Source organism: Schistocerca cancellata, chromosome 1, assembly GCF_023864275.1.
Source record: "Schistocerca cancellata isolate TAMUIC-IGC-003103 chromosome 1, iqSchCanc2.1, whole genome shotgun sequence".
NCBI classification, from domain to species: domain Eukaryota; kingdom Metazoa; phylum Arthropoda; class Insecta; order Orthoptera; family Acrididae; genus Schistocerca; species Schistocerca cancellata.
The window spans coordinates 267,251,225-267,272,330 of record NC_064626.1 but is presented as its reverse complement, the minus strand read 5'-3'; the positions used below and the strand labels follow the sequence as shown (position 1 = coordinate 267,272,330).

Here is a 21,106-nt window from a genome sequence, read left to right as displayed (position 1 = left end):
CTTGGTATTACATACTTTTCCTTTTCTGGTTATAAGATATTTTTATCCCTTTAGTAAGCTATTGTTTTTTACATGGTTTCTTACAATTATATTTCACTGTTTTCTTATGGAAACTGTTTTCAAATATACTCTCAAACATGTTGTAAAATAAGTTATATTTTAAAGTACCATCAGGTTCCCAGTACACCTGAACCCAGTCTAAATTTTGCGGTCGTTAAATCACCAACTGAATGCCCAATTTTGGTGAACAGGTTTGCATTACTGTATGGAGCTATGTCGTAGACAGTAACTAACTGTGCATGATGACCAGACAGACCATTCTGAATAGAATAAATATGTATTTGGTTAAATTTGTCTTGGTATATGAAAATATTATCTATCAGTGTGCTGCTTTCCTGTATTACCCAAGTAGAAAAAAATCAATAACTGACGCCAGTTAGAAAGAACCAAGTAATACTTCAAGATCATTTTTCCTTTCAGACTCTCAGAAAATCTATACTGAAATTCCGATAGACAATAATTTGCTTCCCACTGTGTGGCAGATAGCAAAACAAAGAATCCAAGCTTGTTCAGATGTAGCTGAAAATTTCCCAGTGAAGCCTTATCAACAGTTAAAATTATTTAGTTTAAGCTCACAGGTGCACCCCCTACATGTTGCTCCACACAAAACTTTTTAGTTTATGAATTTTCCACACTGTGATAATTTTTAACATATATGACAACTCCTTCCTTAGCGATATTGTCTTTACTTACACGTGCTGGAAGATTATATCCACTTAGGTACTTACATTTACCTTCTCCATATCTGTGACTGTGTGATGTTCAGACAGGAATAGTATATCTATTACATTTTCAGTTTTTAAATCTTCCAAACAAACAAAAAGCTCATCTACTTTGTTTTTTAATCCGCATACATTATGATACAATATACTAATCTGTTTGTTTCAATGTTTTTGAATTTGTGTTTTGTCTTCGTGTGTGTAACAATGTTAGTTCTACATGAGTAAGATGCTACAATGTAATCTTTCGTACACCTCTAACCCTGTGGGTGTATAGTGCTCGGTTATGCATAGGACGTCTATTTTTTCAGAGCTCTTTAAATTTTCCAATACTGAACCGTGTTACGAAGAACTGCTTCACACATTCAACTTGCTTCATTCCCACGCTTGTTTGTGATCTCTGCCCCTACACGATTACTAGTAACGGGAATGGCAAATTTAATGGACGGCACAAAATCATTACATGTATTTTTATTGGATTTATGTTTAAAGACTGATTACCATTAATGGACAGTTAGGACTTAAGAATTTTTTTAATCTTATGTAGTTTAAAGGTCATCCATGTCAATGACTTATAAGCTCTCTGCTGATTGCGGCAGTAGTGATAGTGTCGTCTGGTCTGTGCCGGCAGAGAAGTGGCGTAACGCAGGGCGGTTGGATTCTAACGTCAGTGAAGTGTTGCAGATTTGTCTGTGAAAGTTGATGAAGTGTACTTAAAGTCGCGTGATTATTAAAATGTCACCGAAAGAAGTAAAAATAGTCCCAAGTGAAGAAGAAGTAATCAAAACACTCTGTGAATTAATTCAAGACATTGCCAGAACGGCGATACAGCGAGACGATGTTTTCAAAGTTGGATTGTCAGGTTATGATCAGACAAAATTTAGGAATATATTACATACAAGATTCCATGCTTCGTCAGACGAATCACATGAAAACACGTAATGAAGTTTGTTTTGTGTATCTAGGTGGATCTCTTACAAAATTCCTTACGGTTGGTCTCCCGAAAATTGAAACAGATTGGGCGAAGTGGAGACTATTTTTTTGTGACGAGAGGGTTGTGCCTGTTGAGAGCGCGGATTCAACTTATGGGGTTTACAAGAGTTCTCTAATTGGGACCGTACCTCTTACCGAGGAGCAGTTCATCAAAATCGATCCACACTTAACAGGTAACCTTTTGATTTTGATTACGTCAGTGCCGCGATCAATCAATGTGCTAATTAATATGATGAATAGTTTCTCTAGTAAGTAATAGCTGTATTGTTCGATATAGCCAGTTTTACAGTAATCTACACTGCCTACAACATTTATTTAAGCTGCTGCTGTTAAAAAAGTAATAGGTACGATAAACTAAAAAATTTTAATAACCCGTTTTATTTTTTTCTATGTCCTGCCGTGATTTTTTTCCGTCCCTATTTCTCCTAAATTATAGTCGGTACACAGGAGCAACTTCAAGGAATTTGAAACGCACTTATCCATGCAGACTTGTTGCTCTACAATAATTCGCTGTTAAGGCCCTTATGTAGTAACTTAGGACACAAGCACAATAGGCTTATGTTAGTTCCCGGTAAACTCTTAGAAAGGCTTGATCCCATACCGTAGTTTTTTTTGTTTTTTTTTCCATGGTTAATTATCAAAATGTGACCCTCAAGTTGTGTTTATTCGTAATATTTTGTTTTGCTTAGTGTACTGTATAACCAAAACATTAGCACAATTAAGTCCCTTTGCGCGATTTCTCAGTGTAGGTCCTAAGGTAGAGATTACAATAAAAGAATATGAAAGAACTGGAGAGGCCTCCTTTGCATACAAAAATGTTCGTTTCTTGTGTGTATGTTTGTTGGAAAATTACGTTCTGTTCAGGATAGCGAAAGTGAACCAAAATCAAAGATGTTGGCCTACAAATTGTTACTTTGATGAATATGGTAACTCTTCACAAGTCACTTTTTCAGTTTGGAATAATAGCAAATGCATTGTTCACAGTTTCAGAAGTGTTTCAAAAGTAAATAAATGGTCTGTCCTAAACAACCATTTCATTGGGAGGTACACAAATCGAAATTTTACTTTATTTGTAAATTATTTAGACAGTCATTTTTCTCTCATTCCAGTTACGAGAACAGGAGGGGAAATGACTGGTAATTGTACGTAAGGTAGGCTACTTTCTGCCATGCCCTATGTGGTGTCTTATGGAGTATATATGTATACAAGTATTTCCTGCTAGGCCTATAATGATTGATAATAGACAAAATGTAGTTAAAGAAAAACTGTGCCACTAATGTTACTGAGTAATAACAAATATTCATGGTAAGTCTTTTACTAGCCCATTGTAGAAAAGTTTATCAGCATTGACGGAAATGTTTTTTATTTATTTATGAAAATGCATTCCTCGTGAAAAATAACAGTGCAACGTAGGCAAATTGACAGTTTACTATGTTTGACACAAGTGCTATGTTGTCAGGATGACCCTATTATTCAGCTTGGCACATAGTGACCAATTCAGGAGTATCGGCTTGATTGTAATAATACAGCTCCAGCCCTCCCCTCCCCAAAATCTTGGTTTTGGAGGAGGATTAAACTGTAATGTAGCCTTGGACAGTCATTGCATTGTTTTGTCAATATTTAATATGCACCATTACAACTATAGTGCATACTCATTAACATGACAGCCAGCCACAATAGTAAGTAAATCAATACGTAAACCACCATTGAGAGAGCAGAGAGGAAATTCGGAGAACGAACTCCACCTCCCTCTCACAAGGTGACAGCACACAATCATGACTGTAGAGACTCTACAAAACGAGAACTATTACATTGTAATAACAATTGCTGAACAATTTGGAATAGTGAGACTCGGGGTGGGAATGTGTGATGAACCTGTAGTAGCCTTTTCACTCATTTCAGAATAAGAAAACAATCAATGCATGAAATAAAGCAAAGCATGGTATACAAATCATTCGGCAATTGGTTTCTAAAATTGCTTAGTAAGGTTGAGAGGACCTTCACCGAAGTAATACATGTCAAACCTCTACCATTATCTTGTGGATCCCAAGTATAAAATGCCCCTCACCTAAAATTGCTACATTACAGTGGCTGTACTGTACAATGAGCCACTTTTCTGCTTATTTCCTGCAGTTTCTTATTTGTGATGGAATCAGTCATTGTCAGCTTCATATTTAATACACTTCTTTACAAACAACTATAATCACAAGATGAATTTAGAAACTCTGTATTACATAACAGAGAAGCATTCAGATATTTTTGTGTATGTTAAGCACACAGTCATGTACAATAAAGTGTACAACGGGAAACGGCATACCATAAGCTTTGACAAATACCTTCCTTCTCTATGAAATATTTACGTGCAATATCCATGCTAGGTTCATCTCACGTTGAATGTGTTGTATCAAAAGCGTGTTGCGGTATTCATCTAAAAATTTAAAAGTTCACATGCATAAATTGTGAGGTATTTGCCTAATACTGTACCACAAAATATGTTTGCAGCTCTCACATTTGGAACAGTGAAAAAAAAGTACCACTAGTTTCACATTCCTTAAAGTGAATGTGGAGTTGTTTGTTTGAGCAGTATTTTTAGGTATGATTTTCCATCAGAAGAGTTTGTTGAACCTGAATTCATCAGATAACACTGCATTGTATTGCAATCTGTAGGCCAGTTTGTAAAATGTCTCCTCATGACTCTCAGTAAACACTATTCTGCAATTACTTTATTTGAATACATCAAATTGTGTGTTAACAATACAACATTATAACTTGGCTCATGTAACCTTCCTTTTAATAGATGACATTGAGTGTTAGAATTGGCTTGTGGGATGCAATCAAGAGAGGACCCTTTCTAACTTCACTGTAGGTGCGCCAGTTAAATGATTAAAAGTTGTAGATAGCTTTCTGTGCTTTCTCTCCACCAAGTTTTGTGAACACTTCCCCTTGCAATATTCTATTCTCCTTCAGTCTTGTTCATTGTAACACTTTCTTTTTGTTGTCAAACTAAGTTTGTTTTCATTATTATGCTTTCTCTGAGAATCAGATTTGAATAAAAGCTGAAAGATTATTAAGTTAAATTCATGTTGTTAATAATAATAAATTTGCATGGGAATGTCAAACAAAATAACTGTATTATATTTATCCAATTAATACTTACATTTAAGTGATGTATCTCCAAATGCGCACAGTCTTGACGAAGGGCGACCTGTGCTCGTTTCTCCATAACCTCAACACCTATTACCAAATCTGCTTCACCTGGTTCCTCTCAACTAATCGAGCCACCTTCCTTGATATCAATCTCTACCTCTCAAATGGCTCCGTAAACATGTCCGTCCGCATTGAACGCACAAAGTTCTAGTGGTGCCTCTACTTTGACAGGTGCCATCCATTCCATGTCAAAAATTCTCTTCCTTTCTGCCTAGCCATCCATGGATGCTACAAGTGCAGTGGAACAGCAGAACTTGTCAAAATATACCAATAACCTTACCAGAGTCTTTGCCATTAGACAATTTCCTCTCCAGCTCAACCATAAACAAATCTCTCGTGGCATGTGCTCCTCAAACACCAGTAAATCTGTTAACCAGCCACCGACCAGCACTACTCTGATGATCCAGTATCACCATGGCCTTGAAAGCTCAACTACATTCTCCACCAGGGCTTTGATTACCTCTCATTGTGCCTCAAGATGAGTGACATCCTATCCACATCTCCTTTAGTAATGGTCTGTCGCTCACCCAACCTACAGAATATCCTTGTCCATCCCTGTCCAATCCTATTCTCAAACCTGCACTTCATGGGTCATTTACCTTGTGGTCAGTGCAAGTGCAAGACCTGTCCCATAGGCTTACCCACCACTTCCTATTGCAGTCGTCACAGGCATTTCCTACCCAATAAAAGCAAGTCCATGTGTGAAAGCAGCCATGTCATATAGCAGTTATCCTGCAACTAATGTACAGCATTCTGTGTGGGCATGACAAATAACCAACTCTGCTCACATGAATGGCCACCACCAGAATGTGGCAAACTTAAAACTTGACAATCCAATTGCTGAAAATGCTGCATGCCACAACACAAATGACCTAAACAGCTGTTCCCTATACCCGGCCCACAATCCCCCTGGCCTAAACCTCTGCTGACCTGTTTCCGCTGTGTCACCTTAGTCACCTTATCATTTCCCTGTTCTGTTCTGTATCTGCACCACTCCCTCTCTGTCCAGATCATGCATTGCCTGCTCTCACTACTCCCCCCCCCCCCCCCCTCTCTCTCTCTCTCTCTCTCTCTCTCTCTCTCTCTCTCTCTCTCTCACACACACACACATAAACTTGCTGTTTGAAAATGTCTGTACAATAGACAGATTCATCTGTTTTGTTAGTCCTGTATTTGTATTACAGTAGATGATACTACTAACAAAATTACATGAATTTCCAGTGTACTTTTCTGTCACATTGCCAGCCTAGCCATGGAATGATAGAGAAACAATAAGCAATTATTTGAAGAGTTAGTTGATGTATGGGGATCAGTTATTTGTAGATCTTAATTATTGTTTTACATCTGTTAGTATTAGTGCCTCAGTAAACAGTCCATGGTGCTTTTGATTCCATTTAAAAGTTTGTGTTGCTGCTCTTTTGGTAAATATAATCAACAGGCACTGAAGTTTTGCCCATTTATGCGAGGGTTGATAAGTAATGCCCCCGCCTTCATAACTCTTCAACAGTTCGCAGCATTGATATGCAGCCGGTACTGGCTTGTTCTGTAGCCTCTTCTCTACATCTCCAGTTGGTGGGAAGCCATAGCACTGAATGGTTGTGTTGTTACAGTGTAACGTATGAAACCCTGTGCAGTCAATGTGACTTGAGCAATGTGCAGTCATTGAATTCTTGACAGCAGATGATGTCACCCTAAAGGAGATATATCAGAGAATGAGAGCAGTTTATGGTGATTGTGTTGATGTGAGTAGTGTGCATCGTTGGGCGAGTAAGTTTAAAGATGTTGAGGTGGGAACATCTGACCTGAGTGACAAACAAAGTTGGACGTCCTGTGACAGCAACCACCGAGTTTCACAAGCAAAATGTTGACAGATTGATCCAGGATGATTGTCGTATCACCCAGAGAGAAATTGCAAGCACAATCGGCATTTCACAAGAACGTGTGGGTCACGTTATTACTTTGCTTGGCTATCAGAAGATCTGTGCACAATGCACCCTGGATGCTGACTCCTGAAATGACCGTACACAGACTTGAAACTTGCCAGGAACTCCTCTTGCGTTAAAAGTGAAGGTGACACCTTTCTATATTCAATCATGGGACATCATTATGCTTCTGATGAAGACGTTGAGAGTTCTGTGAAACTGTGGTTGCGGAAACAGAGTATCGACTTCTTCCGTGATGGCTTCAGACAACTTGTTCATCGTTGGCAGAAAGGTATCCAATGGGCTGGGAATTATGTGGAAAAGTGCATATTGGTAATTAAAGATCACATTCTAAGGATTATTTCTGCATTTGATTTATTAAAATATTCCCATCCAAACCCAATTAATGAAGGTGAAGGCATTACTTTCCATTCAACCTTTGTATTTCACTCTGGGCACTTAACTTAATTGAGCAGAACCTTTGCACAACACTACACGAGACTCTGTTTAAGGCTTACTTTTTGCCGTATAGAATTTGGTAACAAAACTGCAGTTCTTTAGTATTCTTAAGTGTTCTATGGGCAACTTGATCTTGTAGTGTTCTAAAATAACTTTACCAAAGACATCAGTTTTTCTCTGTTCCAGACTTGCTGGATGATTATTTGTATGTGTATTGATTAGTATTTTATGTGGTTTAAAAATACCAAGGATAATTCATGTTCTGAAGTATTTGTGTACTTGGAATTTATAGAAGCTTTCTTCTCGTTTCCCATCCAGCTGAGGAAGCAGCAAAAGACTACATTCAAAAAATGGCAGTGCATTTTCCTCCAGATTCACTACCTAGGTTTCATTTGTTGTTGCTTGGAATGGGACCAGATGGGCACACATGCTCACTTTTTCCTGATCACAGACTTCTGGAGGAAACCTCAGTGTGGGTGGCACCCATAACTAATTCACCTAAACCACCAGCCTCAAGAATTACTTTAACATTTCCTGTGGTGAACAATGCAGAGTGCTGCATTTTTGCCCTTACTGGTGCTGGTAAAGCAGACATTGTCAAGGTATGACGACTTCTCACTCAGCTCTTCATTTTTTTTAGTATTTTTAAAAATATTAATCGAACTTATCTTAGAAAATAGATTAAGGAAAGGCAAACCTACATTTCTGGCATTTGTAGACTTAGAGAAAGCTTTTGACAATGTTGACTGGAATACTCTCTTTCAAATTCTAAAGGTGGCAGGGGTTAAATACAGGGAGCGAAAACCTATTTACAATTTGTACAGAAACCAGATGGCAGTTATAAGAGTCGAGGGACACGAAAGGGAAGCAGTGGTTGGGAAGGGAGTGAGACAGGGTTGTAGCCTCTCCCCGATGTTATTTAATCTGTATACTGAGCAAGCAGTAAAGGAAACAAAAGAAAAATTCGGAGTAGGTATTAAAGTCCATGGGGAAGAAATAAAAACGTTGAGGTTCGCCAATGCATTGTAATTCTGTCAGAGACAGCAAAGGACTTGGAAGAGCTGTTGAACAGAATGGACAGTGTCTTGAAAGGAGGATATAAGATGAACATCAACAAAAGCAAAACGAGGATAATGGAATGTAGTCGAATTAACTTGGGTGATGCTGAGGGAATTAGATTAGGAAATGAGACACTTAAAGTAGTAAAGGAGTTTTGCTATTTGGGGAGCAAAATAACTGATGATGGTCGAAGTAGAGAGGATATAAAATGTAGACTGGCAATGGCAAGGAAAGCGTTTCTGAAGAAGAGAAATTTGTTAACATCGAGTATAGATTTAAGTGTCAGGAAGTCATTTCTGAAATTATTTGTATGGAGTGTAGCCATGTATGGAAGTGAAACATGGACGATAAATAGTTTGAACAAGAAGAGAATAGAAGCTTTCGAAATGTGGTGCTACAGAAGAATGCTGAAAATTAGATGGGTAAATCACATAACTAATGAGGAGGTATTGCATAGAATTGGGGAGAAGAGGAGTTTGTGGCACAACTTGACCAGAAGAAGGGATCGGCTGGTAGGACATGTTCTGAGGTATCAAGGGATCACCAATTTAGCATTGGAGGGCAGCGTGGAGGGTAAAAATCATAGAGGGAGACCAAGAGATGAATACACTAAGCAGACTCGGAAGGATGTAGGTTGCAGTAAGTACTGGGAGATGAAGAAGCTTGCACAGGATAGAGTAGCATGGAGAGCTGCATCAAACCAGTCTCAGGACTGAAGACAACAACAATCGAACTTAGAATTTGAAAAAAAAAATTGTAATAAAACTGTTCTGTGTGTGTGTGTGTGTGTGTGTGTGTGTGTGTGTGTGTGTGTGTGTGTGTATTTAATAGTGTGGATGAAACGTTATTTGAATAATGGTAAGAAAAGTACCATTTTCTGTTATTGTTAAACTGTTGTTAGAGGGGCAAATGAGGAACCTGTTCGCATCTTTCCTCCACAATTGCGATTTTGCTGTAGGCCTCAGTTGACAGAATTCTGATATCTTGGAAGCCACACCTCCATTCTCAAATATGAGCAGCTGAAGCAAGCACTATGTTGCCTCATAAGCCCTGTAAGTGGTCAGTGTTTGTTCGGTACACATTGCTTCAACTGAGCAAGTAACACACTTTTGCGATTGGGTGAATGCATGTTGGTGTCAGTTAAACATGGGGAAAAAAAACACAAAAGAATTTCAGTTCTGTTTCTTTCTGACACTTCGGCTGCTCTGCCATATGGTTTTCACCTTATACCTAGATCAGTGCATGGCAGTGGTTCTCAAATTGTGGGAAGCAACCCCCTAGGGGATGTGAATGGCATGCAAGGGAGGCCGCTGTGTAGTAAATAAACATTTATTAGTTACAAACAATTATGTTTATCTTTTTCTTCAAATAAAGACTGAACTGAATTCCACCCAATGTCAGTGTTATTCCAGGCACCACTAACGATCATGAAACCGTGGTTATATTTTTAGCATTGTTTTAAATGATCAGAAGAGCTGGATCACATCAGGCAGCCACAGAATTGCACACATCGGCTGCACTGTGACCGAATTCCTAGCTAATGCGCACAGTGAGAGCTTTGGCTTGTGCATCTCGACGCCTTCTTACAGTCTTTCAGATGTTACAAGGAAGACTTCACTGCAACATAAAATTGTTTCCTGGTTAGTGATAGATATGAAGATACCTATAGTCCATCAACTGGCGGAGGGGTGGGAGATAATACAGAAGCAAAAATTAGTAGGTATGATGTGAACTGTTTGTTTCTCGGCTTCCTGAAAACTCCAGCCAGTGGTGAAAAATGACCACAGTGTGTAATTTGTTTAACAGTCTTAGCTGCTGATAGAATTAAGCCTAACAAGTTACAGAGACATCTTTAAACAAAACATTGTGAATTAGTGGAACCAAACCAAAAGAAATTTTTGTGGGGAAACTAAATGTTTTATTGTCTACGCAGAAGAACTTTACCAAGATGACGAATGTGACTTCTAAAGCCCTTTTTGCCTTTTACCAGATTCTGCATGGGAATACAAATTGTGGAAAACCATACAGAGGTACGGAGACTCTAATGTTAGCGGCAGCAATTTATATAGTATCAACAAAGTTTGGTGACTCATTTGGTCAACAGTTGAAAGGTATTCATATGTCTAGTGACACAGTGCATAGACGAATTTCAGGAATTTCTGATTATTTACTTGAGTAGGTGATCAATAAACAAACTTACTCTTGAAGTGACTAAGCTACTGACATTCACAAAGGTGCTCATTTAGTTCTTATGTTACTTTCATTGATGAATTTGACATGATCAGTAGTTTCTTTTATCAAAACGGGATATCGTGAAATAGGTGCATTGAGCCAGTAAATAACTTATCCCACCCATTCATGAAATGCAGCAAATGGTTATAGGAACAGTTAATCTTATTAAGGCAAAATCTATAAATTCAAGGCTTTTTAAAGTACTGTGTGAGGAGATGGATTATTATTACTTCGCTTGACTTACTGACATCTTTGCAAAAGTAAGTATTCTTAACACCTCACTTCAAGGTAATCAGGCAACTTTATTATCTTGGAATGGAAAGTTGAGGGCATCCATAAATAAATTAGAGCTATGACAAAGCCCAATGGAAAGTGGCATGCTAAATTTGTTCTCTGCCTTAGTCACTGTTAGAGGACACTGGTAATCAAATGAAGATAGAAACTCACCTTCATCATCATCATCTTGCAGCAGTAAAAGTTCACTTCGAAAAGTATTTCAGAGATGATTTTGTTAAATTTTATTGGTTTAACAATCCATTCAAAAAAGCTCCTGGACCATGATGATGGTGAGTTGGTTTGTTGGGCGCTCTACTGCACGGTCATCGGCACCCGTATAAAGTCCCAATTTTGACACAGTCCAATCTAGCCACTGTCGCGAATGGTGGTGGTGGTGGTGAAATGATGACAACATAAACACCCAGTCCCCGGGCAGAGAAAATCCCCAACCTGGCTGGGAATCAACCCCCCCCCCCCCCCCCCCCCCCATGATCCAGATGCTGAAAGACTAGCCACTAGACCACGAGCTGCAGACTCCTGGACCATCCTGTCTAAATATAAAAGAACAAGAACAAGTTACTGATTGCACTTGTGATACTTCACTGAAGAGTAAATGTAATGAAGTGTTTTTGTTGGAGCTTTGGATACATATTAGCAAGGAATTCCCAAAACTGAGCCAGAATACAGTGAAGATCGTGATTCCTTTTGCCACAACATACCTGTGCAGGACTAGCTTTTCAGCTGTAGCAGGCATGAAGCCAAACTTACATTTGAAGCTAAATGTAAGCAAAGAACTTCGAGTGGCTGTTTCTGCTATTACACAACATCTTAAGAAACTTTGTTTTCAAAAGCAAGCTCATCTAGCACACTGGACTTTGTAATTTAAATTTTTAATGCTCTCGTGATCTTGGTTTACTGACTTGTAGATATTGTTCATTTCATAGTTCTTGAATAAATAAAAATGTAATAAACCATTTAGTCCATATTTTCATCATCATAATCCGTGTAGTTTTTGTTGTGTAAAATCCTTCTAAATTGAATTTGGCAAAACAGAGAATAAGGCAAAGAAAATATAAGAAATTAATATTTTCATAAATAAAATAGTCGGGGGGGGGGGGGGGGGATGGGCAGAGGAAGAAAGTTGGGAGGACCACTGGTATACAAATAATATATATTATTTGCCAAACTGAGCATGCTTCAGTTGCAACATCAAAAGTTTTCATTCTGTTTCTCTAGCATTTAACTGCTATTTGCATATAACCCACAGGAGGTGGCTAACCTAATGGTACATTGTTAGTAGAAATTGGGTGACACATCATGCAATTAAGAAACTGCCAACAGTATTATGAAAAGAAAAGTTGCTACTCACCATATAACAGAGATGCTGAGTCGTATATGGGCACAACATAAAGACTCCCACAATTTAAGCTTTTGGCCATTAAGGCTTCACGTGTGTGTGTGTGGGGGGGGGGGGGGGGTGTTGACTAAGGCCTTAATGGCTGAAAGCTTTAATTGTGAGGGGTGTGGTTTTTTTTTTTTTTTGTGCCTATCTGCGACTCAGCATCTCCGCTATATGGATGAGTAGCAACTTTCATTTTCATAATATTGTTACATTCCATCCTGGATTTTCCATTGTTTAAGAAACAACCAAGGTTAATATAATGTGCAGGGCAAGGATGTACAGACTTTGGACACCCATGCCCAAATTGGTAATGATTCAGTATTCTAATTTAGGCCCAAAACAGATTATAAAAAGTTTGTTGATGTAATGAAATACCCTCATTATCAGTACTCGTAAGTACTGATAAATGAGGAGAGTTCGACAGGTGTGTTTGTTTGCCATCTACAGAGCACAGGGACCAATGGTTTTAAGGGTGAGTTCAGTAAGAAATGAAGCTTAAAAAATTGCAAAAATAATGTCTACATTGCTTTATGATTAAATACAACCTTCACCCAAGTTTCAGGAGTTACAAATTCAGATCTGATGTGGCAGTAGTTGAAACATGTTAGAAATATTGCTATAAATAACTAATTATTAATAATGATTAGAGACCTGTTCTAAGAGTTTATTTCCATTATCAAGAAATTAACTGTAGGAATTCGTAAATCTTCTGTCATGTCACTATAACCTGTAGGATTTCAAAGTTCTCACCTAATTGCTGAATGGTATTGTTGTTGTACGCGGACTTACCAAGTTTACCTCAGTACATTACATCCATATACTAGTTTCTTAAAGTCTGTGTTGGGCTTGGTGGTCAAGTAGTAAGTTGCATTACTGGAAACGGAAGTTACGAGACAGGATTGTGGTCGAGCCACAGAAAAATTTCTATCTGCCTTTACTCTTGTGGTGCATGAAGTTCATTGCAGTAGACAGTTTTTAATGGACTATTTCAGTCAGTCATGAGGTTGCAAACACACGCAGGGCACAAGACCAAAGGGAGTGCCCCTTGCAATGAATTCTGTGCATTTACAGCCTCAGAACTGGCTGAAAACACCAAAGAAGTGACCATTAACAGCTGTCCACTGTAGTGGGTGCTATTTAGAATTGTATTTCTTAGAAGTAGTTTTTTGGTCCAGATAACAAACTACAAAGAATTAAATGGAAAGTCTACAAAAGTTTGTTAACCACAAGTAATAAGTATGTACTTTGCTTCATAGGGCAGACTCAAAAAAAAAAAACTATTTTTTTGTGTAACCGGCAAACTGATGACAGGCACTACAGATGTATTTCTGCAAAGAGTACTGGTTTCCATCTTGCCAGCTTTTTTCCTGGCAGTATCCTGGAGGTTAGCTTGGCCCCTCAGGTGTCACCTCAGCCCCACTCATCATGCTATACCCTCAAGAACCTATGGATTTCCCATATCTTCAGTGTGTCCCAGAGGTGGTCAGCCTCTTGCTGATTAATTGCTAAGAATATTTGTTGGCTGTTCTTTCCACTTTCCTTGTGTTTGCTTAGGTACACTATTTCATATTAAACTTGTTATGCTAAAACATTTTGCAAGACATTGCCCATAATCAATCTTAGCCTTATAAATGCAGGCCCTTCATAGCCAGGAGAGTGTACTGGAGATTGCTACACATTCATGAACAATTAGTACTAGATTGACATTAATTCCATGTTACTGCTTGGAAATAAAACTTACTGCATTGTTACACATGAAATATCTGGTTTTCTATGTCAATATTGACACTACACACACATTTCTGGCCCATAGCTTTGATATGTATACAGATTTTTTTCAAAATGAATATATGGGTTTTAATGCTTTGTAGCACTTATTACATTCAAATTATAAATAATAGACCAAATGAAAGATCAACTCAAACAGTTTTGTTTGTATACTTGGTGCAAATGGAAGAGTATGAAATGACCAAGAGTGACTGAAGCACATTTTGAACAGGTGAGTCTTTCACGCATAGCCCCAAGAAATCAGCTTAGAAGGCTATTCGTGACTTAGCATTTCCATTATAGAGACTTTAAAATGCTTGCACTAAGTCCTTATCATTTGCAGTTGTTACAAGCTATAAAGCCTGCAAACTTCATTTTATGTGCCAACTTTTTGCAAACAAAATGTTGCTGCACGACAATGAAGATTTTTCTGAATTGTGTCGTCTTCAGTGATGAATCAACATTTCGCCTATAACCCAGGCAAATTAAGAAAAATGGGGCAGAAATTGATAAAGTTTTGAAACTTTGGGAAAACACTCTAAGGGATGTAGAAGTAAAAACAGAAAAGTTCCCTCCCCTATTGGGGAGCTTCTCCCTCCCCCACCCTTTAATGTGATTTTTTCACTTTTTCAAGCTTTACGAAAAACATTTCATTTAACGAAGTTATCTCTATGGCAGAAAATATTTCCAGTTAAATTCTACTCAGAGGAGGTCAAATGTGTGTTCAAGCAAGGTAATTAGTTTGACTGCTAAAATTTGAAGGTAAAAAAAAATTTGAAATTTCTTTTAAAACAGACTCTTGTTTATATGAAACAATTTTGCTTTATAGTCTTTTTACTTTAGATTTATGCAGCTTAAATTATTGGAATGAAAATCATTTTTCATAAAAATTAAAAATTACTGTAAAACTAATCAACAATTACTTTTGTTGTAATACAGGGTGTCCCAAAATAATGTATACGCTCTTTGAAACTGAACATCTCTTTAATGAAAGGGGTCAGAAATACAATTTTAGTGTTGTTAGGCGCCTCATGGTCTGACTGAAGGTGGTAAATGTTCAAACTGGTGTCCATCCATAGCAATGCAGCGTTGATGACGACTTACAACTGAGCGACATGCCAACTTTATTGTTCCCAACGGAATAGCATCACAGGCTTGCTCCATTTGCTCTCTAAGGTCATCCAGTGTGTGTGGTCTCTCGGCATAAACTGTGTTCTTGAGAGTACCTCACAGACAGTAGTCTAGAGGAGTTGAGTCTAGAAATCGAACAGGATACTCCACACTCCCTCTTCGTCCTATCCATCTGGCAGGGAGTGTAAGATTGAGAAAAGCCCTCACATCCAGCTGAAAGTGAGGTGGTGCCCCATCGTGTTGAAAGTAATAATCTTCATTTCCAAACACAACAGTAAGACCAGAAGTTATCATTTCCAACATTTCAAAGTACGAGTCGCCCGTGGCAGTGTTGCCAAGAAGTATGAGTTTCTCGTTTGCTGCGATAAATACACCACCTCCATTTGCTTACCTTTCCCACATACACTTAAATTTTCCCCAAGAATCTCACTACTATCAATTTCAGGTTCAAACCAGCTTTCTGTACGTAGTATTATGTGAGCTTTACTGCTTTTCAAGAGCCCTTCAAATACTGGTACTTAGTTACAAATGCTTCGGCAGTTTACTGATAGGATTTTAACATTCTCCCACTGGTAATTCTGGGTTTCCTTCAGCTACCATTATCTGGATTGGATGTAGTGCCTCCTAATCTTAAAAACCTTGTGTGCATCCCAGACTCAGTCAGCCATCTGGGTAACAGCCTCTGATGTGTAGTGCACAGCAGACACATTTGGGAGACCCTACAGTACTCAAGCCCATGGCACAAATCAAGGAAGTCTGAGCCTAGCTTGACACAGAACCTTCGGAGTCTCTGGTTCAGTCCTTCCACTCAACTCCGAACCAAATGTTGACAACAGTACTGGGAACAATGTTACAGATTGTGAGCTTTGTTGAAACTCCATGTGCAAGGCTGGTCTTCTCAGCCTTCCCTGCCAGTCACTGGAATGACCCGAGAATAACTAAGAAGCCCAGGCAACAGGCATCACTTGTTCGAATGGGTGCCACAATCTGAGCTGGTAGCACCCTACTCCCTCAATAGCAAAGAGAATATAGCTAGAAATATCAAGAGGGCCTACAGGATGACTTGGTACATAAAGGCAGCATGGAGAACACCTTCAGAGAGGAATGCAAAATTATGGGGAAGATTCTAAGCTCAAGACAGAACAGAAGATGGTCACACATTAAAGCCTTGGAAAACAACAGAAAATTATTTGACTTCATGGCAGATATCCAAAAACAGACTATTAACATTTTATGGACATGTCCACAGTCTCCCAGGACATATCCCCAGTCTTTTCCAGGAAATTTTTACATGCACACAATGACCAAAAGCTATAACCTGGGTTGAATAAGTCAAAAAACATCTAGGAGCCCACAAAAATTCCTTAGAAGTTTGACAGAAGCTCTTACACACAAAAAACTGACAGGTGCAGCCAAGAATGAAACTGGGAAGAAAACACAAACAAATTGCTTTCTTGGTGTAACGAGTGGCAGTGACTTAGTGTGTGAATAAATGCTGGATAAAATACATACATAGAACAGTCAGGACGATAGAGGCAGCATAGAAACCTGCTGCTCCTGTTCTTGAAAGCTAGTGGATTTTTTTTTTTTTTTTTTTTTTTAAGTGACAACTTCATGAGGTGATGGGAAGTAGGATCAACATATTGGATCAGCTGTAGGGAGAACAACTGCAGTGCTCAGATTTATCAATAGAAGACAAGGTGACATTAAAGGTAGTTTTGTAACATACTCTTGACTACAGCTTAAGTGTTGGAATCTTTGTCAAGTTTGATAAATACAGCACTGGTGCAGGAGCATTGACTCTGCCTGTTCCTGTTCCTTTTCTGTGATGATTTCGCTAGGCAGTTGCTTCTCGGTTTGTGATTGCACGCAGTTCTGTGTCACGGTGTATCTGTGAGACATCAAAACTCGATAGAGTCAGAGACCGCCCGTCTAAATTTGTAAAATATTGTGACATAGAGCGAAAATAATTATAGTCACTAGTTTTTAGTTAAAATATTCAATAACCTGTGAAAAGGAACCATTTTTGCCAAAGCATATGCAAATGCATGGAATCTGGTCTCTAGTAAGCCGGCCGGGGTGGCCGAGCGGTTCTAGGTGCTACAGTCTGGAACCGCGCGATCGCTACGGTCGTAGGTTTGAATCCTGCCTCGGGCATGGGTGTGTGTGATGTCCTTAGGTTAGTTAGGTTTAAGTAGTTCTAGGGGACTGCTGACCTCAGAAGTTAGTCCCATAGTTCTCAGATCCATTTGAACCTTTTTTTGGTCTCTAGTAATAAATAAATAAATCAGTCTGTGTTTCAGCCGTGGTAGGGGGCTGGGAGACCACATTAAGGGCACAAAAGTGTACTTTGTGAGGTTATCAACAAGACTTACAGTACTGTAAAGTATCAAGTCAGAGAGGTGTCTTCTAAGAGTATTCCCAGGCAGACTAATTTATTCTTTAAACTAGCTGCCAGATTTCACTGATCCACTAGTTCCAAAATTGATAGTTTCCCACTATCATGCAGTATATTAAAGCTAAAGAACATGGGGTAATGAAAAACATTTTTTACTCTTATATGAAAGAAGTTCAGACATTTTAGTTGGTGGTATTTTACAATTTATTAATTTAGCGTAGCCATCACTTCTCAGTGAGGTAAAGATTCAGCAGACATGACACATGATTCATTTTCCACATTTAACTATAGGTTCCCTTTCATTAGGCTTACTGGGGTAGGCTAGGGACAACCAACTTGGCAGAGTGGCACCCAGTTGAACTAGGCCGTTGAGTGACATCAGATTATTATTATTATTATTATTATTATTATTATTATTATTATTACGACCACCACTATCATCACCATCAATCACGAATAATTTTAAACAACAACATCAAGAAGCCTTCATACAATCAATATATCTTCAGGACCCAAGTAATAAAATTACTACTGTTGGTTATAGTATGCAGTAATTGTGTATCATAATGGAGTTGTGTGAATAAATCTAATTCTGATACTCTGAAAGGAGTATTGATTCATTAAGCTTACTGTTGAGAAATCACTGAAGTAAATTACTTGTTTTTAATCTTCTGGATTCAATATATAATCTTTATTTTGTAGCGTGTCCTGAAAGACGAAGAGCCTCTGCCAGCTGCTAGAGTGAAGCCAACAGATGGGAAGCTTTACTGGATTCTTGATAACAGTGCTGCTGCACATATAACGGATATGTGACTTAACAATGATGGTACACCCTGGTACGCGTGCTGTACTCAATTTGCTCACATCACCTATTTTGTAAAATGAGATAAACCAAAGGATGAACTGATATGACAAAGAAATGCAACTGAAACATGTCATGCAGAATTTTTTTAATAGTGTTGAAAGACTGGTGTAATTTTTGCCTATTGATATATAAGCTATTACTCACAGCTTGGGGGAGGAGGAGGTATGTGGTAAGTGCTTACTGTAGAAGTCTGTTCTATTAAGTTTTGTTTCGTTTCAGAGAAATATGTGAAATTGCATTGACATCCAAAAACAGTCAGAAATTCAGCATATTGTTGAATGTCATTTGGGGAAATGCTTGAAATACATGAGGGCCCACTTATCTCAATACCTGTGATAGTTACGTAAGAAGTAGCATTTATAACTTTAGTAAAGGAGTAACATTTTGACACATTACTGTGTTTTATACGATATCTCCATTCTTACTTTTTACCAACGTGTTAATTGTACTTTTCTGTGTGTGTGTGTGTGTGTGTGTGTGTGTGTGTGTGTGTGTGTGTGTGTGTGTGGTTTTTTGAGAGACCAGCTTTGTGGCCATGATAAGACAACTGCTTCCAGGGTTACTGGAATGCTTTAAGAACACTTTATACCATATCAGCAGGCAGCATGAAAGTTCAGACGTACATTTAAGAATTTATACAAATCAGCTTGTTATATTAAAAGTATTTCAATTTTTCAGTCTGATTGACGGTAGAAGTGTCCTACAAGTTAATGTTCCTTTTTGTAATAATGCATTTCCTCAGCTTTTTATAAATTTGTTATCTTCGTATGCAAGTGTAGATTTTCAGTTTTGTTCTTTGTCGTCTAGTGAAGGAAATGGTGCTGTTTTGTTCTGTTTAACAGCATTAATACATTACCCACGACTGATGGATTGTCTCTAACAAAGAAAGATCTACATGTATTGAAAGACTGCGGCATAAATAATTAGAAATATTATCTAGATAATGTCAGGTATAACATTTCTGTGCTTTTTCTTTTTGTACAGCTTTTGTGTGTGTGTGTGTGTGTGTGTGTGTGTGTGTGTGTGTGTGTGTGTGTGTGTGTGTGTGTGTGTTTGTAAAATTTGTCTGTATGGTAACACAAAGCAGGAAGCAAATAAGGTCAGTAAGCATGAGATTACTTTGTTGAGGGAAGGGGAACTTTTCAGTGTGTGAAGTAAAGTAAACAATATGATGTAGTTGCTTTCATAGTCAACTTGCTGGGTTATCATCATATAAACGGCAAGCATTTATTTTAAAATTTCCACAATGAAATTTGCATATCATTCCTGTTGCTGGGAGGAACTGGACTGAGTTGTAGAAAAATCTCGTGTACTATCCCTTTCAGAGAGTATTGGAATACATGATTTTTTTTTAGTCTCTGTTACCACAATGTGTTGTATAATTATCTGTTATGTGATCTCTGTGCCATTTCACTTTGTTCTCTCTCTCTCTCTCTCTCTCTCTCTCTCTCTGTGTTGATAAAACTTGGAGTTTGATATTAAGTAGCTGTTCATATAGATTGTGAATGGTTTGGTGTAAAGTCATCTTTGTTGAATATGCTTGCATTTAATCTTCCACTACCGCTAGTGATATTAAGAGTTATTTTACCTGTTGTTTTTCTGTGAGAGAATTCAGTCTGACTTTGCAATAAAGTAAAAGCAGCCAAGTATGTACTGTTTCTTTTTTTTAATTTAGTGTCACAATATTATTTTTTCCAGAAATATTGTATTACTGTATTTTTAAATAATGTGGTCTGCAGACAGTTACCAATCTGTAATGCGTGTAACAGATATTGTTGTTTATGGTTTCAGTGAATTACAGTTCAAAATATTTTCTTACACACTACTAAATTCAGCTTTCATGTGCCATATTTTATGACAGAGATGCAGTATTTTTAATTTGTGTTCTGGATGTAGTAAACTGGTGATGTAACAAAGCATAAAACTAATGTCATAAATCATTTGCTTTAGAGATGATACACATGTTGTATAGCCTGAAAATTTGTGGGCAAATGCTGCAGAACATGTCTCAGATTGTACTAGAATTGTGGTGTGGTGATTTAATGTTTACTTGTTGTATTGCTCTAAATAGACTGTTCTTCATAATTTGTTCAACAATAAAACCAAGATTTTATAATTTATTTATTTTTTTATTCCTGTATAGTAACATCTTCAAAGTGTCCACAAAAGTTTCCTTTATTCCCACCTCACACACTTACATATGAATATTACAAACTTGTGGTGTTGGAATATGCTTCATAAAATCTTAACCCACAAAAAAATTATGTTAAAAAAGAAGTAATAAAGTACCTGTTAATTTTTTACAGCATGAATTCGCAGGAAACTGCAAAGCAAGTAACATATAAGTATCCATATCACTAAACTTGGAAGTAATACATTTGTTTCATTGCAGTAATTGAAATTTCGACAATATATTTGCACCCCAAACAGTAACAGTCTTTTTCATCAAACACCTCACTTTACTCACTGCTATCCACCAGGAAGAAAGCAGATTCCTTGTTCAAAACCATGGCAGTGTGTGAAGATGTACTTGTTTGCCTCATAACAGCTCTCTCTTTCAAATTTCAAATCAGTCAAATACTGACATACACAATTAGTAGTGTGATTGTTCTTGGA

General features: G+C 37.9%; 1 protein-coding gene across 1 annotated transcript; it reads left to right on the top strand.

Moving 5' to 3' along the window:
• Positions 1–1,372: 1,372 nt before the first annotated feature.
• Positions 1,373–20,610, top strand: LOC126171011 (6-phosphogluconolactonase). Its single transcript, XM_049920766.1, has 4 exons — positions 1,373–1,641; positions 1,745–1,945; positions 7,679–7,962; positions 18,328–20,610. Exons 1-4 carry the CDS (start codon positions 1,515–1,517, stop codon positions 18,436–18,438), a joined length of 723 nt encoding a protein of 240 aa, XP_049776723.1. The 5' UTR covers positions 1,373–1,514; the 3' UTR covers positions 18,439–20,610.
• Positions 20,611–21,106: the final 496 nt, after the last annotated feature.